This window comes from Pseudomyrmex gracilis, unplaced genomic scaffold (genome assembly GCF_002006095.1).
Source record: "Pseudomyrmex gracilis isolate BER0280 unplaced genomic scaffold, ASM200609v1 scaffold_123, whole genome shotgun sequence".
Taxonomy (NCBI): domain Eukaryota; kingdom Metazoa; phylum Arthropoda; class Insecta; order Hymenoptera; family Formicidae; genus Pseudomyrmex; species Pseudomyrmex gracilis.
Window position 1 is genome coordinate 268855 of NW_018020707.1, and position 24829 is coordinate 293683.

At 40.4% G+C, this 24829-nt stretch overlaps 1 protein-coding gene across 1 annotated transcript in view; it reads right to left on the minus strand.

Moving 5' to 3' along the window:
- Positions 1-24829, minus strand: part of LOC109856554 (proline-rich protein 36-like) — a 129549-nt gene continuing 104720 nt past the window's right edge. Inside the window, exons 3-7 of the mRNA XM_020431940.1 lie at positions 7808-8288; positions 3553-3843; positions 3134-3284; positions 2818-3031; positions 1-2722 (exon numbers count right to left, since the gene is read on the minus strand). Coding sequence (XP_020287529.1) covers positions 431-2722; positions 2818-3031; positions 3134-3284; positions 3553-3843; positions 7808-8288 — 3429 coding nt within the window. The 3' untranslated portion in view covers positions 1-430. The remainder of the gene's footprint in view (positions 2723-2817; positions 3032-3133; positions 3285-3552; positions 3844-7807; positions 8289-24829) is intronic.

Genomic DNA, 24829 nt, shown 5'->3' on the forward strand with positions numbered 1-24829 from the left:
CATTTTTTTTTTTTTTTTTTTTTTTATCACAGAGTCTTTTTTTTCCTAATAATCGACGACCCTCTGGAATCTCGTGCGACTCGACAAAAATGTCACACGTGACGTGGATTAAAGTTTCACATCCTTACTGTGTCTTTCTACGCACGAAAATCCACGGGATCGTCGTTCTTCTCTCTATCGTAAACGAACACTGTGAATAACTTTGTTGCCGTAGTTATTAATTGAATAAAAAAAAAGAAAAAAACAATATAACGCAGACAATAAATCTCTCACTTTTTCTAAGTTTCATCGACACGCTCTTACAAGTTTTTAAATCGCTTCGTACGCAAATTATATAGCGAAGTCCGACGGATCCTTGTCCTTCTCTAAATAACTCGAAACATCCTCTCTATCGTTATGCCGGAAACCCTACATGTTGAGATCCCGTTGTCTACTTAGACGTTGGGGCGGCCGGCTGTTGATGCGGCGACTGCCCCGCCATCCCCGTCAGTCTTGGTTGCGAGGAAGCAAGTAGTTCCTTGTAATATGCGCCAAATTCGGGCGGCAGAAACGGCGACGCCGCTGCGGCGGCGACAGCGGCCGTGGGCGGAAGCGGCGGCGGGAACAAGCCGTTGTAAAACGTGGGATAGTACATGGGGTCCAGAATCGGCGGTAGAAACTTGCCCGGCACGTTTGGCAGTTGCGACAACGAGTAAGGAGTGGAATTGGCTTGCGGTACTGTCGGCACGAAGCCCGACGGTATGCTGGGTAAACTGTGCCGTCGGTTGACCTCGCTCTGCCTGGATTCTTGCTGCTGCTGCTGCTGCTGTTGCTGTTGCTGTTGCTGCGCGGCTAAGGATTTCTCGCCCTCACTAATTCTACGCTGTTGATGATCTCTGGCGATCTCCGCAGCCGCTTTCCTTCTGTCAATGCTCATCTGTTGCTGATGCATCGTGGTCGCCTGTATTCTAGGGAATGGACTCGAGGTGTGATTCAGCTGATTCAGATTAGGTACGTTCGGTATGACAGGATGAGTCGGCTTCCTCGGCGTGTACGGGGAAACGGGCTCGTTTCTCGCCGCGTACTTTCCATTTATTTGAGAGGGCGGGTGTAGTTGCGATTGTCTTCTCGGCGCGCTATTCAACGTTCCCATCACGTTACTCTTGTTAGGTGGACTCGGTATCTGAACGTGTGGAGGTGGGCCCAGATGATGATTGTTCTTTTGCTTACCCGCGGGATTCACCAACGTGATCTCGAGATTGTTCGAGGCGATGGTCCGTGTGTCGATCACATTCTGATAGGCGGGGATATAGGGTGCACGCTTCGGACAGTCGACGAGAGGTCGGTCCGACAATTTGTCTTTGGCCGTGGGTACATTCCGCATTTCAAGATTCAACGGATTAGGCCTCGGCACTACAGGTACTTTGACTATTTCCAGACTGGGTCTGGGGAATGTGGGTTTCTCGTTGGACTTTTGCGTCAAATCGAGAACACCACCTTGCCCGGGATCGCCGCCACTCTGCGGAATTTGCGAGCGCTGCTGTTGCTGCTGCTGTTGAGGCGGATGTGGCGAACGATACTTGGGAGAGCCGAGAATTTCCTTCGGATTCCCGTAAACCGTTTTTTCGTTGTGCATAAATATCGATCTCGATTGCGTTACTTTGGGCGGCATCAACCTGCCGTTTAAAATGTTTGGTGGAACGAAACGACTGTTTGGCTGTTGCACGGACGAGGGGATCACCGCTGAAGTCGGTGGTGCGGCGTTCGCGTTCGCGTTCGCGTACAGCTGTAACAGCGCGGTGTTATTCGAGTTACCGAGGTTTATCACCCGACTATTCATCACGTTATTGTTGGTCATCATGCTATTGTTGTTGTTGTGATGAGCCGGCGGCTGTTTGATCATCGGACCGCGCTGCTGATGATTCAGATGCTCCTGCGGCGAGGGCAACATGTGTCCTATGTCGGGCGTCACGGTGACGGATATCAATTTGGGAACGGAATTAGGCGTGACGGGATGCGAATACGGCGAGATCGGCGATTGCTTCTCCTCGTTCCTCATCGTGGCCGGTGGCTGCGGCGACGGTGTGACGCTGCTCTGAATCACGCTCGGTCGCATTTCCAAGTCGACAGCGGTGACTTCGAGACCGCCCTCGCGCAGAATCTCGAGCTTGCGTTTCTTGAAACTGGGGATGATTATCTTGTCTCGTGTCGTGTTGTCGCTCTCGTTCTCGAGATCGATCACTTCGGGCGACCTGGAGACCGGCGGCACCATCGTTTTCTCGACGTAGATGGGTGGCTTCTCGCCGCCAAACAGCGGGATGTTTTCTTTGCCCTGCGCCAATAATGTCGTCTGCTTGGGATCAAGTTTAATTTCTTTCATGTCTTTCTCGGGTGGAGGTGTCAGGGTAACGACCGTCGCTACGCTGGTCACGGGCAAGCCCGGTGGCGAACACGATGGTGGAACTTGTTGGGTTATCAACGGACTGTTGAGTTGTCTCTCGAGGACGCTTTGACTACCGGTGCCGCTTGTGGGTGTCGTGGAGGGTGTGCTACTGGGTGTTGAAAGAGATGTGTTGGAGGATGGCGGTGGACTTGGCAGTTGATTAGCTTGCTGGCTGGAAGGTGTCGCACTGTTGGCGATTATTGTGTTCAGGGACTTTAGACGTTCCGGCTTCACTCGTACGCTACGCAACGAAGACGTTTTGCCAGTTTCGGTTTTTGGTTTCTCATTCGAGAGCGAAGGCTGAAAAAGTTTGAATACACAGCGTGAAAAATATTCGTTACATAAGATAATAGTGGAAAATATAATACATATATCTTCGTGCTAACTACATTTACCGTCGTTGCTGACGACGTTATTGGTTGCAGAGGTGACGTCGTGATCGCGGAAATTGCTTCTACAGGTGGTGGTGTTTCCGACGGACATAGATCGTTAGATTCCTCCTTGACATCTAAATCCTCTGATAAGCTCGTGGTTTTGATACGTCGTCCATTGTTCAATTTCTCTTTCTCTTCCTCACCTCGCTGATACCTTTCGTAGGGTAATAACAATCTACAAAAACAACTTCGTTGTCGCACTAGCACGTTTTCTGAATACAAAAAAACTCGCTGATCTTTCACAAACATAATCCCGACAAGAATCTCGACGTCTTACCTTTCGTAATGTCTGCGTGTAATAGTCGCCGCGCTAGTTGAACCCGTATTGCCGCCAATGTCGTCGTAAATTGTCTTCCAGAGACGACCAGCGCTGACGGTGTCGTACCCGCCGAGCATTTGCACCTTCGTGTAGAACAGGAACAGATCAACTGCGAACAAGAAGAGAGATTGAGAGAGACCTGTTAGTAATCGTCGCGATAACGCGATAGGTGTAATTTTGCGAGAAGGAAACCCTGCTGTGTGTTAGCTCTCTGCAGTCCGACGAACGAATCCCCGGCCGGCCGGAAGGATATCGTCGCGGAATCAAGAAGTGAAAAAAATCGGAAAAAAATCTCTCCGGTTTTCCGGTCTTCTGAGACCGGGTTATCGGTTATCAAGGGGAAAAAACAAACAAAAAAACCGGAAAAAGATACTGACTCTGCCTGTAGCCCAGCAGTGGCATCTTTCCGACCGGCGTACCCCGAGAGTTCATAAAACTCTGCACGTCCGTGATAAACTTCTTCTCTTCCGCACTGGTTTTTCTCTCGCTCCGCCGCACCGCCGACGAGGGCGGTCGGCCGACCGTGGGTATCACCAGACTGCTGCTGGTGGTCGCCGGCGTGCTCTTCGACGTCGAGGCCACCGACGCCTCGCTTTCGTTAGAAGATTCACCCGGCGAGGCACTGCGCTTTTTACGCTTCCTCCGCGGTCTTCCCTTTAGTTTCGGTGCTGAAAAATTACACGAGGATGTTGAATACCATCGAGATCGGAATGTTAAGAATGTTTTATGTACATTTTATACTCGATGAGATGTGAAAAGAGTGCCTCTACACTGGAACATGCCAGAAGCATGTTCCAGTAAATAGAAAAAAAGTGAAACACGGAGAGAACTTAAGGCTGAAAATAGCACGTAACCGTAGTGTGAAATGTAGTGGTGTCACAAGCTAGTGATTTTTTCAACGATCGAGGAATGATGCATTAGTGTTGTGTCACTCATAATGATAAAAATAACATCATAAAAACACCGAATAAATATTTCGCTTTGTTCTGAATATTCTAGTAGCACAGTTTGAGATTAAAATCGTTATTGAAACAGCCAGCGGCAAATAAATATTTACACAATTGTGTTCTGAGACATCTTGATTTTTTCTTTCGCCAATTTTGATGTTATTTAAAAAAAAGAAAATTAATTACCTACATAATATTGACATAGATAAATACCAATATATACGTATGTGTGCGATATTTTTACGTATAATTTGCGATGTGTTTAAACGTTAAAAATATCTTGCAAAATATAATCATCTCTTCAATATTAAAATGTAGAAATAGTATCGGAAATATGTAATAGCGAGGTATGTGTGTAATATAAGCAATCCTGAGTGCCGGAATATTTCGAAGTGATTATAAACATCGAGCGAACATTTATTCACTTATTTCAAAGTTAGCGCAGACTAGGACAAAGTTATTGATAAACAGATCGGCACAGGAATGACTCGAAAGTTGTATAACAGAGTTTATATATCACAAGCTCGATCACTTCACATTCTTTGTTAATTGATCTCTATTTTTATTTTATTTTTTTTTCACAAATACGTACTCTGAAAAATTTGCCAAATATAATTTCATTATCAATTTAATGATAAATTAATATTATTAAATATTCGATTATAAATGTTATTCGTATACAAAAATATTTACAAAATGTAATTGTTGCGACATACGTTGATGTCTACATTTTCAAAGAAATTTGCTCAAATTAATATGCAGCAGTATATATGTGAGCTTTTTTTATAGTCGCATATAGAGGAATTGAAATATCGCATATATGTTCACTCGAGATTTTCCGCAAAATCGTGAAAAAAAAACATATATTACTTGATAAACGTCTTACAAAAAAAAACGCGAAAATAATTTACGCGTTGAATTTCGTAACATAACGTTTTTTGTTTTGGTTTTTTATCATCACAGTTTCAAGTGCACAGTAAGTCAACGCAACACGTGTGCACACGGACACGTGCACACTTCGTTGAATCATTGCAAGAACATTAAGATTAAAAAACAATTCTTTCGACGCTTTTGCAACGAAGTAATCATTCTTTTTTCGTCTCCTTACCAAGAATATTCAAATACACCACTTGATTGTTCCGAATTTTCATCACGATGGCCATTGCGTCCGTCGGAAAGATCCGAGCGACATTCGCGGTTATTGTACCACAACGAAACGACGGCGATTGCAATAATCGGCGGACGATAAAAAAAAAGCGATTTACCTCGCGGACGGAATAAACTTTGCAAAAAAAAAAAAAAATACGGCGCTAGATAAAACAAATGACTCACGGACGATTGTTTTAGCTGTAAAGTGCACCGTCGCACAACAGAGAAATACGTACAACGTATATTTTCCGTATATCACTAAGCTTTTAACTCACGCCTATCAATCGCTTTATCTTCGAAACCGTATTTTGCGCAATGATTCGGCCATGTACAGTCAACCAACAACAGAGAGCAATTATTAGATCGCGTGTTGAAGTAAACTCGCGTCCCGCGCGCGCGTTATCTGCTTCAGAGTAATTCACACACGACCCTGTTTATATATAACACATATGCACAGCACTCTTCATGACGCTTACTCGTTTAAAACTACATCGTTTAGTAATAAAGCACGTCGCAAATGGCGATGAACCGAATCAATATACATAACAAAGAAGCACTTGAATTGCGAACGACGAAATATCCGTAATTCGATCAGGATCGACGTAATCGCGCAATCGAATAAAAACACACTTTTTATGTCTCGTTCGTTGCGGTACCACGTTGCGGAACAGTCCTCGCGACGATGATGCCCGCGTAATTTTTTGACCGGCCGATTCGCATGCGTGTTGAACAACGAATGCACGCACGAGTTTTGCGGACGGACACACCGCTCGTGTATATGTGCGTGTATGTGTAATGCGTGCGCGAGCGCTCGCCTCGCTCGTCGAATTATGACCAATGCGGAAAACGCTCGACAAATGAACTGACGAGTTTCGTTCACGAGGGCTCAGCTTTTCGTAATGTCTCGACCGCTCTCTCCTCTCGTCCTCCTGTTGAACCATATCTTCGCATAATAACATCCCGCGGGATTATATATATCGGCAATATTATGCCGTCCAATGAAATAGCGCGCCGGTCTTTATTTTGTAACGTCGGCGCGGACACGATAGAGACCTGTTCAATCGGTAGCGAGAAAGATCGTTATCGCTTGTTTGTTTAGTTTGCTTTCACCGGCTCTCTTTGTGTGTGTCCAAAAGTGCTGTTCATATGTATATGTATATCCTTCGAGTAATTGCGAATCACACAAACGTTTTCGACACGTTCGAATTCCTTCGAGATTTTTTTTAGATTTCCGCGTTGATTACGTAGAATCGAAAACTTCAGAAAAATACATTCAGAAAAACATACGGTCTTGTGATTTGTCTAAATGTGTGGGTACATATGTGTGTCTGTTAAACGAACGTCTGTTGTGCTCACGTTCTTTTAATTCGAAGAAATCATAAAAAAATTACTTCGAAAAACGATATACACTTAAATTACTTATTCGATATTTGAGAGACGTATCTGAACTTAAATCTGTTGAATTTATCGTATTAACTTGTATGCGATGTACAGAGAAAAGATATGTGAAAAAATATTTGAGATTGCAAAATGTACTTCGTAATTTTATTTATTGCATATCAAGTCCACTCAACGATTTATAGTTTTATTTGTTTTATTTTCAAGTCAAAAAAAACACTTGTCGAAACAGGTTTTTTATTTATAAACGACATTTTATCCAGAAAATTGTTCCACGTAAAAACTGGACAAATATACTTGCTCAAAAATCAGAGAGTTTTGGTAGAAGAATAATATCAAAAATAACGAAATTAAAGGGTATAAAAAAAATTAAAAAAGATATATTTTTTTAACTGTATTTGCGTAGTTAGTTTTCACAAAAAATGTTTTTAAAATGAAAATGGTGTGTGTTTTTTTATTTGATTATATATCGCGTGCGTAAGATCAAAGTACAGTTATTATTAATAGTAAATAACTGTAGTTGCATTATTATTATTACTATTATTTATTATGTTTGTTAATACCAAAAAGCATATCAGAATCTTATAATTCTTGCACATTTCCGAAAGATAAGTAAAAATTAATAACGTTATCAGAAAGAAACGTCAAGCCATATAATATATTGTATGTACAAGAGATACGCGTAGTGTCATGTAAACAACTGCTAAGGTCATACGTTCCAAGTTTCTTATAAACCAGCCGCATACACACACACGTATATCTGGTTTGACGTACACACGAACATGAATATATGAATATTTTCGTATTCGACATATATTCTCTTTAAAGAGAAAAATTTATATAGCCGTGACATTTGTTCTACCTTTTTTTTCTTGATTTATTTTCAATCATATATTTTGTATCCATTTATTGTAAGACTTAGTAAATTACAAAAAAAAAAAAAAAAAAATTACAAAAGAGTTTAAATATAACGAATTAACTTTCACATATTTCAACGTCTACACAAAACTCTTCATCGACTTGCAATTATTGCATGTGTATTATAAATATTAATTGCACAAACATTATTAATATTATCACATGATAAATATATTAAATTATTTAGTGAGCAACTGACCGAGAAGCAAATCGTACATACCCAAATGATTACATAGCAGTTCGTGGGTCTCGAGATCGGGATAATCGAAGGTATCCCTGCAAAAAAGTACCCTGGTGCCTGGACTCGCGGTGAAACCCCCTAACGCGGCCGCGATCGCCGTGCCGAGCCAGGAAGGTTCGGCGCCGTCGAGTCTACGCAGAAGCGCCCGGTATCGGCAGTACCTCGGATACGAGAGCACCACCACCTTGGTCTGAAATCCGTAATCCGACCTTCTGGCGAAATTCACGCTGCTCTCGTATTCCTTCTGCTGCTTGTCGACATCCGAAAAATCGATTCCCGGATCGGTCAGGACTTGCGGTTGCGGCAACTCGTATCTTAGCGGGCTTGTCTCCGGGGACGACGTCGGCGTCGTCGGATAGGACACCTCTCGGCCCCATGACCATTCCAACGTGGGCGAGAGAAACGTGACCAGGTCGTGCACGCGGACGACCACCTTTTCCGAAATTGTCAGCACCTCGTCCTGTAACAAATAAAAAAGGGTGTTACTCGATATCATATGACACTTGAACGCGTAACAAAATTTTAATTTAAATAGTTGCGAGTAACAATAAGTTTACTATTAATTAATTAATTAATTCACAGAAGACATATATTAAAAAAAAAATGCGATTGTATTTCGTGTTGCAACGAGCACGCAATTAAATCACCGTCGAGAGAAGACGCGAACAAGATTTGCGGCAAGTTCGAGGGTGGGTTTTGGCGGGAACTTTGGAAGGAATTTTCCCAGCAGAATTCCCGTTTACCTACACGTTGTGCAGTAAGCTCGTCGCGTTTACCGACTTTCAATTGAGAGGTAGCGACTCTACGTGGGAATGCCAGGAACTTCAGTGCGAACTGTTCGCGGAGAATAGTAACTGTGTCGGAATGAGTGTGTAACACCGTGTCTCTCTCACTCAAACATGCACATTTTCTCTCTCTCTCTCTCTGTCTTCCCCTTCTCTTCTCTCTGACTACATGAAACGTTCTATATGCACATAATCCACGCGACATAACCCGTGGTTTATGCTGCATCTCGGAGTGCATCGTTATCTACTCTGCCTCCACGATAATTTAATTGTTCGCCCGCGCTCGCAGAGCGACGTCATTTTCACTAAGTTTGACTTACTACTTGTCCCTCGTAATGTCTTTCCTTTTCCGCATTAAACGCATTAATTATTATCGCTCGTCCGGGCAGAGTTCAATCGCTTACGCAACGATATAACACATGTACGCAAATGATTACAATATCTTAGTATAAAATACACATGTTTCACATTGATTAATCAATTCTCTTATTTATTCAATTCTTTATTTTCTCGTTATACGAAATTACGTATATTTACATTTACTTATATTTTAATTTTAATGTAAATATTAATAATAATTATTCAAACAATTATTTTTGATTACTTCTTTATTTACTAGCTTGTATATTATTGTCGTACTGTTTTTTTGTTCGATTTCGAAAAAGAAAGACTGCAGTAGTAATTGTATGAACGTGCATTGAAAGAGATTTGTCGAGTTCTTTTAGCTTTTAACAACAGGAACAAAAATAATTTTTCTCGCGTTTCCGAGCAATGGCTTCCTCTCTGGCCACTGAGTCTATATAATCCGATAAATTTTCCGCACGAGTGAAAACCCGCGCGCCGTAAGAAAGACACACTCTTTCGGTAATTGTGCAACGTGCCAAGCGGAGCGTGATTTACCTCGTGTATATATATATATATGTATGTATATATATACACACACACACATATACATACATACTCAGGACGATTTTATACGGTGGCTAGGAAAAGATAATTTATTGGCGTTGCAATATCTATCGAGCCGAAGTTCGGAAACAGCTTTATTTATACGTGACATAATGTTCTATTTGGCTTGGGAAAGCCAATGTTGCCGGGGTTATACTTTCATCTTTTAGCTCTCTATGTGTTCGCCCGTACTCCCCCAACTCCGCGGTTCATCCCCTTCCTCCCTCTCTCGTCGATCTCCGAGAGTTCTTCCAATAGTAGTTTCCCTTCTACTATAACCTTTCTACCGGTCGGCTTCTGTCGTCTTTCTCTTTCTCTCTGTATCGTCGCATCTTCCCTTTCGTTCTCTTCTCCGCAACCCCTTTCTCCATTCCTCCGTCTTTGTCTCACCCTCATCCTTCCCTCACAGTTTCCTCTCTTTGTTCCCGCGCACCCTCCACCCATCCCACCACATGCGCCTCATTCCGTCGTCCCCACTTATTCGCTTTGCTGTAGCTTCTCCCCGACGTGTGTATCTCGTCTCTTTCCCTCTCGAGCGGACGCTAGCGATGGGCCCGATCCAATTCCCAAGCTGTAATTTTCAATCGATTCACCAAGCGCGGCTCTCCCTCTCTTTCTCTCGCCATCGACGGACGTTAAAATAACCGTCGTCCGATCTAATAATCGAATCACGATCGTGTCGCATTTCATTACGTCATTGTTAATTCCTTGCTCAACGTTAAACATCTTAAGTTGTTAAAAGCATAAGTTTCATTCATCAGAAATAGCTTAAAACTGTTTTTATTAGAGTAACAAGTTTGCGAATTTGTAATTCTCAAAATAATGATCATATTAAAATGCATCATAATATTGATTTAAATGAGTTTGCCGAAAAAGGAATTATCTAAACTATTTTACGTTTTGGTACATATATGTTAAGTAAATAAGTTAATTAAGTATACAAAGAAGAAATGATTTTACAGATGTTTAAATAATAGAATCTCGTAACGTATCTAGTAAAAGCACGCAATGTACCTTGCTTGGAATAAACTGCGGTAGGCTCTACCTACGGAGTGATTCTGAGTGTAGAGGTTAATTCTATAGAAGAGAAGGTCACGACCTCCGTGATTGACCTTCCGTATCGATGCCTCGAAAAAAAAACTATCGGTACCGTTTGAATCACGTTTGATCCCATCGCTACGTTACACCGTGCGCGCGCCGACTCGTCCTATCTCTCTCGCTTCCGTACAAAGAGCGAATCTTTCGATGCAGAAAACAAATCCTCCCGTCTTAAACGCAGAAACACGCGAAAAACTGTAATTGGACGCGAAAGATATCGCATCAGACATGACTCGAAATAAAAAAAAAAAAAACAAATTGTTTAAAAAGTTCGCGCGTAAAAAAAACTCTTTGTTCGAGTTTAAAATATAATTTTATGAGTTTTAAAAATTTATCTGCAGGAAAGAACGCTGTTGACATATTTTTACTATAGCTTTTCTTCTCTTCCGCGCTCTTCCGATCGCGAACGATTGGAGATTTTATTACGTTTTTCCCTCGCTCTGAAATTTTTCCCATTAGACGGAAAATGTTCTCCGGTTTGGGAAGAAGTTACATCGGTTACATCATTATTCCGACCGACGCGGGACGAATTTTCTCCGCTTTTGGTCGATTTATTACGGGCGATTTCCCGGGAGATGCCCCGCGGAAGATTCCGAGATTTCACGGGAAAGAGATAGCTGTTCGACTTGCCGGGCACGATTCCGCTGATCGATTGTTTTCGTCCGCGCTTGCGACAACGACGACCGTGATTTTTCGTCAAGCCCAGAAGGGGGGCGTAATTCAATTTTCAAGTTTCGCAACTTTGCGCGCAAAAGTCACGAATTTACGTCGGAAACTACATTGTCGGCAACACACAGTAAACTTCCACTCGAATTTCATATACCAAACAAATATGTCGGTTCGAAGGGTCGAAGTATTCGGCGAAATATCGGTTTTATCGCATGAAAATTACGCGAGTGACGCGATTTGTGTCACTGTGTGTATTATTCGACTGCAGCACAGAATCGGTTGCAACGTTCCGAGAAATTGCTTCGTGACTATAATGAACGAAATACCGGAGTCGTCGATATAACGCGCGCGTTTGCCCCGTTGTCGGGTCACTGCACCTTTACACAGCACAATCGATGAGTAGTACATAATAGTTTTTAATAGAGAAGTTAAACCACTCCTTAGGTTACTATAGACGATAGCCGTATACGAATTCATGCGAACGTAAACATGGCAATGATACAAAAGACTTCAAATATTATCGTTCACGGCAAATTGATGCGTAAATATTTTTATAAATTTGTTAAATATTATTATAATTCGCAGACGTGTCTCATTAAGCGACAAATCGTACATACATTCGAAAACATCGTATCTTCGATTTGGTTTTCAGTTTTGTGTGTATGTATGAATATATCATTCTGTTATTATTTATTTTATACCTTTAGCTTTAGCGTTCGTATTTTTCGCTGACAATTTTGTAGAAATGCAATTTCAATAAATAGAGACAATCGTGTTACGATTGATCAAACTGTATTCCTCTATCAAGCATAAAGCGTCTGTCGAGTGCTTTCCGGATCATTGATTTCCAATCATGATATGTTTGCACAGAGGAATTCGATTAATGGCTGTTGCATCCAGGGCGCATATTCCAGCGAAAGTCGCCGTGGATTTAAAAAAAATCGCATTTTTCTATTTGTCACGTAAAACGTGTTTCTTTTTCGCTGTATATTTTAAGAGAGAATAAGAATCGTTTACATTTTTATTTCGTAAAAAAACATCGTATTTTTTTTTTTTTTTTTTAATTGTTATCGCGCTTTTACGCAAAAACGAATTTCACAAAATATATGTGTATTTTTTGTAATAACAATTTTTATACAGTTTTTTCGCGTGTAAAAATATCACCGCGATTTATCAACAAATATGCATTTTGATACATAAATATGACTGCTTTCGTCTCCCTTTCTGACTTCCGCGTCTTTTACATTTTCGCGTGCGGTATAATATGAGCTCCGCGTGTAAATGGACAGTATCGTTGCGATTGTCCTCACACGGGTGCATCCGTGTGGCCCGAAATGCAACGGCGCGCCACGCCGGCTGCAGTTGAACCCTGCGGCGACGACGATGCATGCACACGACCGACGCCGTCGCCGATGCCGCGCGTCGAATCAGTGTGGAAATGTATTCCGACGTTGCTATGGCGATTCATTTCGCATCCTAAACACAAACCGATAACCTATCAATCCGCCGGCGGCGGCGTAACTAACATACGGAAAAAGTGCAAAAATTCTCATTTGTCATTGTGAAAAGAAACCTCTACAAAGTAAAGCAAAACATTAGAGTGCGTGGAAAGAATAACTTCGAAAGATCAATAATGTATTTTAACACTTATATTTCAAAATTAAAATTTGAATGTAAGTGCGGATGTTTGAAAATATGAATGCGTGTTAGCAACAACAACAACAATAATAATAATAATGAAAAAGCTCGGGAATACATTTTGCATGAGAACACAAAAACACCACTACGTGACTGCAATTTATTAAACATTGAAAGACACGGTAGATGAGATATTAACAAACAAGCAATGTTTCGTAGCGCTTGACGCGGTCTAAAGAGAAAAGAGAGAGAGAGAGAGAGAGAGAGACAAGAGTTTGAGCCGAGCTTTGGGTGGGGCTAATTATCAATACGAAAGGAACGGATGCAGGCAGGCACAGGCAGGGGAGACGCAAGCTGCATCGTTAACTTTCAAAGGAAGCTAAAAAAACTTGGAGAGACCCTATAGAGAGACCTAAAATTTTCACAGAGATTTTACACATTATGAGCAATTATAAATTTATATAACACAGTACATGGAAATTAAAAATAAAATTTATTCTTCAAATAATATATTTCGTGCGGGAAAATATTATGGCGTGAGCATTGAAAATAAATTTTTTATTTAAATAATTTTTTATTAATATTTATTTTTCCTTCAGTTTTATTTTCATAATAAATATATATATTTAAACGATGAAAAAGCTGCGCAACCTTTTAGCCCGTACATGACCTTTTGCAGTATTACGCAGCTGCTTGAATCTAATTTTACATACGTACTTTATCGCATATATATATATGTATATAAACAGAAGTACGTTCGCCATATTATTAGTGCAGTCACGAAAGTTTTCTATCTGCGTAATATCATCTCGTTGCGCCGGAGCACTTTTCTTTCTCTTTTATCTCGCGTCTTCTAACTTCTTTTTCTTTAAGCTACCTTTTTGTAACATGAATTAAAATAGATATCAAAGGAACAGACTCGGGTGACACGCGTGCGACACTTCGAGATAAAAAGAGAGAAAGAGAGAGAGAGAGAGCTCAAATTTTGCTTGGCGATAAAAAATGCTTTTGAGTTCTTATCGCGTCTGCGTTTGTCTAACAGTTTGATTGCGTAAACGACAAAAGCCGTCATTACAAATTAACAAGAAGCGATTAAAATTGTATCGATCGTCTGTGTGTCGACGTTGAGTAGCCGTTCTACAAAGCGCTATTGATTAATTAATAGTCTTCGTAAATTTTCCCTCTTGAATTGCGTCCCGTCGTTCGTTCGTTCGTTACGAAAGCGCATAAAATTTATCATGCAAACAAATAATAATTGCAAAATAACAAAGAGGAGAAAATAAACAAACAAAGAATCAGAAGTGAGTATAAATTCGCGATACTGCAGTTGACATATTCGCCGAGCGCGCATAACACATTCATACGCAAAGCGGAATATGTAGCGTCTCCTCGCTGCAGTGGTGGTCAATTTCTTTGATAAGCATTACGTGTAGTGTGTGCGAAATGGAAAATCAAGTTGAAAACCGTGAATCGTAAATCACGGAATAATGTGAAATTAAATGAAAAGCGATGTTCAATAAAATATAGACCATTGTTGAGACAGACGTTCGAGAATCAACATAAAACGGCGCAATAAAACCCTTTTCCCGGGGAAAGAAGCGATAAAATAAAATAAGTACAATACAAAAAATTTTCCAAATGTCCTCGCGATACGTTTTACAAATTTTCGTTTCTAACTTTTCGCAATCGAGTTATTGATTCTATGCGAGAGATAAATAACGAACTCGCCGAGAGCAATGGTATTTTTCGACAACGCGAGCACGAAATATCGAAAATTCAACACGTATTTATCTCATCGCGCATTTGTTCTTTTAAAAGCTAACAATGCGAGATAAAACGTAAACCAAACATTTTCGTGACACGATCGCAACAATGGTAATCGTTGAATTGACTGTACCGAAGCGAGGACAAATACAATTAGAGATAATAAACTGTTTTTGTTGTTGTTGTTGTTGTTGTTGTCGAGAGAGAGAGAGAGAGAGGAAGGAGAGGCGAAAAAGTATTTTGTTGCAAAACTGAAAAATAAACGCGCCGACAGGATCGATAGAATTAATCTGAATCAACGACAATGTGAATCAGCGTTATTGAGAGCCGCTGGGAAGCATAAATCACTGTTAGATTAAACCCTGGAGCACGCAGTAGTAGATGGGCCAATGGTATGCTTTCAGGAAATATAGGGTGACCCAAAAGTTCCAATCCATATTTCATCGACCCACGTGCTGCTCCGCCGATGCCAAACCGAATATCTATTAATTTATTAACACACGTAGCGCCGCGCGTACACACACATAATTTTGCTTTCAAATTTCGAAGCGGTATAAATTAATTTTTATTATCGGAAATATATCACAATTAATCTCTCCCGAAAGTACATTTTTATAAATATCGACGAGATCATTATTTTAATTTGCGCATGTTAAGTAATTTCATTATTCATTCCATCGAACGCAATTACAACAATTGATTAATCTGACGTCGCTGAGGTACTAGGTCGATACTCGTGTATAAACTAAAAACAATTTTTAATTATCAATTATCGTTTTCTTTTAGAACACTTCGTTAAAAGTTGAAAATTGCTCGAGGACTAAACTCGAAAGCTTGTAATAAATAAATATAAAAATTGTAGATTAACAATCAGATATGTGTCTTCTTCAATAATTCACGTCGTTGTCGTCGGTCAAAGTTTTCGCGCGTTCGAATAAAACGCGGACTGCAAAATTATTGCTAAACGAAGGCAATTAAAAAAAACCAGGACCCATCAATTAGAAACGTGTACAAAACGTTTCGCGTGCACAAGCAAAAGTTGAATTTTCAATTCGAGCGATAAACGGATTTTGGGCGCGATTCGAATATTTTGAATAAAAACAGAAGCATCTTGGTGTATCGCTGCACGAGAGAGAGAGCTCCGGCTAAAAGGAATTTGATTATGCTCGATGGTTTACACACGGTGCTTCTGGATCGATGCAGCCTCGTGGGTTCACCCCTCCTCTTCTCCACTATCCCCTCTAGCTCCTTCTCTCGCTCGCTCTCCCGTCGCAACTCCGTCGCTTTCTATACACTACACCATTCCTCTCTTTCGCACCATTTGCCCTTTTACCTTTTTCGTCCGCTGAATATTATATACAGCTGCAAAGTATTGCCGTGTAGTATGCAAATATTGCATACGCGCGAGCGCGCAAAAATATTTAACCGCGCGTATATATATTCTTTGCTTTAATTTAAATTTATACGACACGCCGTGCACATCTTCTCCGAGAGACATGCGCGGATAACGCGATAACATCGCTTTCCGGTGCCGGGTGATCCAATAAGCGTTAAATAACAAAATACGATTTGCCAGCGCGTCAAGAAGGTGGTAGAACCGAAAGAAAAAAAAATTGCTTCTTATTCTCTCTTTCGCGGGTGTATATTTCAAAATACCCGCAAAGTATTGTGCGCGAGTAGATATGCAATCCGCGTCTTCTCTACATTACATATTGTATAATCAGAGGATTAACGAAGTAACTAGAGATATATTTCATTAAACCGGTAGTAACGCGGACGGACGATTAAACATAATTGATTGCAGTCCTTTGCCGTGCCCTTAATCCAACACCGGGCTTCATCGATTAATTCGTGTACACGTGTCGCACAAAGGCCGCTTTATAGTATGTCAGCAGATTATTAAAATCACACACAGACGTGCGCCAGCAAATTCACGGAGCACGATAGGATCGCGCGTTGTCGAAATTAATTAAATTAATATATTCATCGGAATATCATGCGAATATCTCATGTAATAATATTCCTGACGCGAGCGCGCGTTTTGACGTATAAAGGATCGAAATCGAAATGAAACGAAATCCATTACTTTTGTTCGGGGTTTTTATCTCGTGTGTCACGAAATACAATTGATGATTGCGTTGTATATTGTATAAATTATTAATAAACTGTCGAAATCTCTCGCGTATATATTTCGTATTTTGTTTGGTATATTTTCAACTGCCGGATATACGGAGTGTGTGCAACGGTGTGACGGTCGTTTTACCGTGAAAGTCTTGCTGGGAACTATCGTACAATAGCAGAAGGGTCGGTCGAAGCGGTTGCTTCTTTAATTCAATAACCCCGCGAAACTGATACGAAACGTCCACACTGGATATTGCAGCAGAGCAAGCTCACGGCAATCGATACTATACTCGCGCAGCTTTTTGTAGATTAAACCCCCGACAACGAATTTTTATTCTTTTTATAATAATTTCCCCCTCACTAATACTTTAATAATATACTCCTAAAAATATAGTTTTTTTTTATACGTAAAATTTCACAAAGGTTTGCTAAAGCGCGAACAAATCTATGAATTTATCTTGCGCAGATAGGGCTTTAATTTTTAATTAAGTATAAAAAAGTCTTGTAAAAAAATTATTTAATTGGTATAAAATTCTTTAATAAGTGCAAAAAATTCTTATAAAGAAATTACGTATGCGCAGAGTTATCAAGTTTTAATCACTCGCGTCGCTACGTGAGAAGATATTTTTATTTTTTCTGACTATATGTAAAACTTGTTATTAATACGAATAAATACAAATTTAATACGGGATTTCGTTCATTTGGAAACAAATTTTGGCGAATACCTTTTGAATTTGCGCTCGGACGAAATGTCTGACTATGTCAAATGCAAACGAGTATATTCAACCGCGCGCAGCGATTGTCGACCGTCGTCGTTCTCTCTCGCCTTCCTTTCCTCTTTCTCACTCTCACTCTCTCTCTCTCTCTCTCCCCCGTTCCCTTCTTCGTTGCCATCAGATTGTCGTAACCATGGGACTTCTGAGGACGAGTGAATTATCATACTAACGCTTTAATTATCCACATCAAAGTGTATTTTAATGTTGGAATATATTTTACCTTGGAAAAGATACATATTAATCCGGAACGCAGAGAGAGAGAGAATACTTTTTTAATGATAAATTTAGCATAAATGACACTTTAAATTTGCAAAAGCCAATAATAATATAGTCGTAAAACAAAATGACAACGAGGACGATCACACGGAAGATTGTTGTTTCACTATTAAATAAGACTATACAGTAGATTAAAAAAATAAAAGACCATAAATAAAAATTTGTATAAATTTGCATACATATGCGTTTCAAATTTTTAATAATACACTCTCGTTTGAGCTTCCCGAGTGAGTGTAACAAAAACAAATGATAAAACACGACATTATTATCATCGTTATACACTCGCGAGATTGAAACGATGCGAAGACCTTGCCCGCAGCCGGATGAGAGAGATCGGCAGGCGTGTGTTGCGAGAACGCGCGCACGTATAATACTCGCCGGTGTTGCGCGCGTATGTTGGTGGTGGTAGTTCGTGCAAGGTCAAGATGATTCGTGCGTCCGATTGATCATATTCTTTTATGGCCGTCATTACCGTCACGTCGTAAAAGCGTGTAGCTCATGAGTTTCAAGTACTCGAGTCTAACGCGTGCGCGCGCGATGTTCCTTAAAACGCCGCGCCTCGCAGAGTTTTGGATTATTTCCAGATTCTCGGTTTTCGCGAGAGAGTCTCTTTCACATTTGTACTTACGCGGCCTTACGTCGGATTAATGTAAACCGGTACGTATCTCATCGGGTACATGTAGTTGCGCCCGAGTGCGTTTCGCTGATCGCGGAATCCATCTCGCGCGGTAATCCCGACATTGTAAGGCCGTCTGAAACAGGTTTCGAGAGACGAGACTGTGTTGTATGTGTGTATACGCGTTCCCTATTTTCTTTCCCCGCGAGAAGAGAAGAGATACCGAGAATATTTTAATAAACGATATTGTATGACGGGAGGATGCGTGATGCGAAAAGAATCGCCGAGCGGCAAGAATCGGATTCCCGCCACGTATCACGAAGCGAGTCGTTCGAGAATATAATGCTTTGCCGAGAGTATTTCCAAAGTAGAAAGGAATGTAGAAAATTAGAAAGTAGAGAAATCTACATTCTTATTATTATAAATGACAAGTTTTCGTTAGAGGTATAAAAATTTATTAACTCGTATGCCGATTGCGTCAACGATGAATCATAGAAACACACGGACGCCGTTACCGAGATAAATATGATATTTACTTGTCATTACACGTAATGACGAGTTTAATAATATTTTACAATTTTTAGCGTAATTATTGTTGCAAAGTATTTATGTAAATCATACAAGATGCGCGCACGTGAAAGATACCTTATCTATGATAGTTTTAGCGACGATCCGCGTCGTGAATATGAAAAAAGTTGCGCGAAGTAAATACACATTGTTACATTGCTGCAAAATATAAAATTAAAAATTTATTTGTCAATTGTTATTACAAATACACACACACACACACACATTAAAAACTTTATATCTCCGTTCGTAAGGCACAAAAAAAAAAGTAAAAAGTGTTTTTTTTACTAAAGTTTTGTCTACTAAAGTCTGAGCTCTTTCGATTGAAACTAGTTAGAATTTAATCAGTTCAGCCGTGGTGCCGAGATATAAAAATTTTACCTCAGCTGAACTATTCGATTCGCGTAAGTGAGTCACGGTCGGCCTTGCTTGCGCGTACACTTGGCGCGAGGCACTACCGTGTCTCTTGATTTATGGAAGTGTACGAAAGCGTTGCGAAATGTACGCGCGAAGTATCCTGTCTGTTCCAATTTCTGTGCACAAAATTATTTTTTAAACAGGCAGTATTAGAAGTTACGGTCGCAAAAAATTCAACAATTATATGTAGCGCGTCATAAAAAAATAACACACAAGTTAAAAATCGGGTGAGGAGAGAGAGAAAGAGGAGGGGCAATTACGCGCTTATTTAAATTAAAAACCTCCCGACAATGAAACAACAATAGTCGCAAAACGACGCCATTACCCCGCAACTCGTTCTTTTCACTTGTGCTATTGCTCACGTGCGTATTGCGAGCAATACCGGAAACAGCGCAATGCCACAGAATGTTTTGTCTTGATCTTCGAGACAATTAAAAATGGTTCAACGACCATACGATATTTCGCAACGCTTCTATGAATCAAGAGACACGGTAGTGCCTCGCGCCAAGTGTGCGCGCGTTCTTCACGCGGAAAAACGCGGCAAGCTGTGAACGCGTGAGAACCACTTTGTTTTCCGCTTTCGAAGTACGTGAATCCGATCACTAATTGCGCGCGGAAGTCTCGCTAATGAATCAATGATGAGACGATACGCCTTTTGTATTTCTATCGGAAGTAGTGTTTGGATTTTTATGCTGATTTGAAAATTCACAAAAGACAAGTTTTGCAAAACATTTTAGGAATATCTTATAGACTTACTTTTCAAGATAATAAATTAAAAATTATAATTGTGTGATACGAAATTTTATATACGATATTTACATATATATAACGATAAATAAAAATATATATAACGCTTTGTTAAATAAAGAATCAGAAAGATGTTAGATTAGATGAATTCGAATTGTAACCACGCGTGGTTACAATTCGAAGATATAATTGTCTCATAAGCTGACAATGCTCAGTGACCGGCGGAAGCGTTCCGCCAAGCGCCAATTAGGAAGCAGTTAATGAGCGTGAATTAATGAGGCTGATGCTCAATTGGAATATCGGAATATCGTGGACACAAGACGAAGAAAGTTCTTGCGTTCGGCAATAGCGACATAATCGGACCTTTACGTTCACCATCAAGCTGAAAGCTATTCTATAAGTCGCAAACATAATAGACTACATACATAACGCAGTCATGCAACATCGGCGCGATGCTATTCCTGCGGCATGACTCGTCCCAGCGGTTCTCAACGCACGCATACGCGACAGGTCATTCTCTTTCGCCAATTGTTTATATTACTCGTAAATATGATCGAAACAATTTATGCTAATGATTGCATATTCATCGACTGCATATACATCCTATCTCTATATAAATTTAAATTTTGCTTAACAATTAAATTGTTGTTATTATCACTAAATATAACATTGAATTTTGGAATTTAAATAGATGTAATCTAAAATTTACAAACTTGTTTACATAATTTGTAATATTCGAGCTTGTAAACATGATTTCTATTGAAAAAATATCAGACATGATGATATTTAAGTATAATCTATACGTTTATCATATTTACCGTGTTATTTTTATCTTTTATTTAAAACTTGTATTTATATTTTTTCTACATTGAGTATATTTATACGTTTATAAAACAAGACTCGAAATAAGCGGAGAAAATTGTACGGCGCTAATAATACGCATCGTAAATATATGAGAGAGAGAGAAGGAGAAAATGTTTCACCTAAATAAGGTAGAGACGATCGACGTCGGTCTTTTGTAGCGATGTAAAAGTAATAAGCAAATTCTGGTATGACTCGCCTTTATTCTAGTCAGTTCACCCACGCTTTGAGCACACCTTTGGACAATTTCTGCGCCGCCACAGTCCCCTTATGCCATACAAAGCGAGGCAAAAAGGGTCGCAAATTCGCATTAAAGTCGCTGTCGTGACTCCCTTCCTGCCTTCCCTACATTCTTCAAGGCAGTTTCCATCGAGCTAAGAATACTTCGGGAACATAATACATATATACGTAAAAAGCACAAGAAGTTATTAGATAAATTTGTCTTCGCGAATTATAAAAATATATGGAATAAATTAAAAAAGTTTTATACAATTTTTTTTCTAGAATTTTAAGAGATTCCTCGAGAACTGACATTTGATTAAAAATAACGTTACACGCGATTAGTGGTTCGAGATACTTCGTATTGCTGAATATGGAAATGTGTGCGTAAGAAGATATTATCACAGTCGAGGATGTAATTACAGTAGTAGATAGCTTTTTTCCAAGCGCCTGTCGGAAGTCATTGCGAATCGCGGACCTTTAAAATTACGTCGGCGAAAAGATAACGAGCTGCACGTATCGTCTTCCGATTCTCATGTTAACGAGAAGAGCTTTACCGTTAAGGAAATACATGTATCGAGCGTCGTTATCTTGGCTCGTTTTCGCATTTATTTCGGAAATGCGATTTTGTCTCTTTTACAAGAACAGGAGAAGCGCGCGCGCAAGCATCAGCTAAGCGGAAATTTGCCAAAATTATCTCACCGCGCTTAAACGAGCAACATGGTATGTTAACGGGCAGGCACGATTGCATTTTACGTAAAGCGCGCGTTCGCGAATTGTTAAAGAGAGAGATCCCATCCTATTATCAGTCAACGGACCGGCGCTACCTCCAGGCGGTTGGCAGAAGAAGAAGAGAAGCATCGGTAAAGCAGTTACCTAGCGGTATCATTTTTCAAACGGTCCCGAGTTATTCTTTCGCGACGTTGATTGATGACGACGACGTGTTCGCATAAAAGATTCCACCGTGGTCGTGCCGCGTGGCGCGATGAAAGGAAAGATCTAAAAGATCTTTACTCGGCTATAAATTGCTAATGTTTTATTGCCGTAATATCGTTCGGATTGGGACAAAGAGGAAGAAGGAAGAAAAGAAGAAGGAAAAGCGGCGAGAAGTAACGAAAGAGGCACTTTGAACTGTTTTGATCCGATTGCGTTTGGCGAGAGTCGATGCCGCAAGCGGGCACACAACGAGATTCGGATAAGAGAGAGAGAGAGAGAGAGAGAGAGAGCAAAACCGAAGAAGCTCGGGTATATTGTTATAGCGGTTGTTACAGAGCGCGGGACGCGCGTGAATGCGCCCGACTACTAGTTCAAAAGCTCGTTCGAATGAAATAGCTTCAGGACGTAGTCTCGAATCGTTAACATACAAAACACCGCGCTAAATATCGTGTATTTCTCTCCTAAATATTCATTCTCTGCAAACTAGCTCGGCCGATGAGAAATTAAAAGCGCGTTTCAAACGCGATTTAAACGTTACGTGGTGTGTTAATTTTGCGACGTGAGAGATTTTACATTGTGCACAACAAAATTGAACGTAATTAGGTATAAATGTGTGCAATTTAGAGTCAAGAATTAAAGCTTCGGCTGTAGCCTTTTTTGAAATAACATTCATACGTAACGGGTACAAAAGTCAGTTCCCGTTGTTGCGTGTGTATTAAAATTAATGGAAACATAATTTTACTCTCTCTTTTGGAGAACAACACAATATCATAGAGCTGTATTAATAAAGTATTTGTTAAGTTAGTGCTATATAAATTAACTTATTAATATTACTGTTGCACGCAATAGTAAATTCGAATATGACGAATTAATATTTAAAGAGAAGGAAAATTAAATACGCAAACACAACTACTAAGTTAATTTTCCAGATAGATAGATAGAGAGGGAGAGTCAAATAAGATATCAAATTATCCATGTTATTTAATCAAGTATACGTTTAATTACCGTGTATATGACGAAACATTTACCTGATAAATATTCTACCACGCATATGTACACCACGCGGTCTGGTCAACAAATCCTTACGTAATTAAACCCCAACGTATTTCCTTTGGAAATGCATACTATTATATATGGGCCGTGTATTTACATTTACAATACGAGAAAAACAGAGACTAGGTTAAATATTTGCACGCACGCGAGCTTCAATCAACCGTGTATTACATTGTTAGATAATTGTGATCTCGCGTCGTGTATCTAACGAAAATGCGATGCGGTTAGATCATCATCACACGCTGCACAGTCATCGGATCCAACATCGTTAATTACGGTTCACGACGTGTTTGCGTTACAATATTCGAGCGCGAGCGTTGTTATAAGAGAGGCACCTTTCTTGCTTCCATTAGCTAAAGTTACGAATTGACGATTACAGAGTATTGATTTGTTCTGCTCGGTGAATTTCACGATGTGTCCAATATTCTTTTAAAATTGTATGTCGCGGGCTAATAGCAAGTTTCGCCTTGCGAACTGGTTAAAATCGCGCTCTCGCGTACATTTAACAACTACTCTCTAACTTTCAACAGAAGACCAATGTATACGCACTTTCAAGTTCCTGGAAAATTTTCTCTGTGTGCACAGTCGAGAGTCCACATTTCCCGTTACGAGACGTACGTACGTTATTCCCGAAATGTGAATCAAAATGCGCTCCGAGTATATCTGGTTTGCGAATGCAGTCGTCGAGCGCGCGCGCGCGCGCGCACGGGGTGTGTGCGGTCTCCGCGCGCTTCTCTCAGAGAAAATCTCGAAAAATAAAATCTCAAAAGCCGGATAAAACTGACGGTGGTGGAAGCAGGGGCAGCGACTGACATCGAATCGCGCGAATATAAAATCACGAGGGAATAGGAAGGAAAAAGACGAAGGGTGGAAATTTATTATACACATTGGTTTGGGATCGCGCGCGGAGAACGGGCGAGAAGTCAGAGGAAACGGGTGGCGTGGACCGGCTTGATGCCGAGTTGGAAATTTGTTTGCGAGCCACCGAAGTGGCGCACGTTATGAGACGCCACCGCCCGACGACGACGACGACGACGACGACGACGACAACGACGACGACGACGACGTTCTAAGGAACTTCTAGACGAGCAATTTTCCATCGCGCGCACCGTTCTCTTTTTCGCCAGGCGAATTTCGGAAACCGAACATCCACCCTCGCGGAATTATTCCGGTCATATTAAATTCTTCACCGGAATATAGGATATTCTCCTCCCGCGGTTGTGCGGTGCATCGTGAACGATATTGTTAAAATCCTTCTCATGTATTCCCGTGTTACTACCACGGTGTACGTAAGCATATATGCGTTGCTGATACGTGCGTTATTAAAGTGGAAAATCAAAAGTACGTACGTGCGCATTTTGATTTTAAAGTCTCACGGAAATAAAAAAAATTGCAAACTTAATATAAATATAACGCAATAAAACCTGCAGAAGGTAGTTCACTCAATTAAACGATGAGTACATTTGCTCCCGGAGAAATATCCCGGCGGAAACTAGGTTATCTTCGTTAT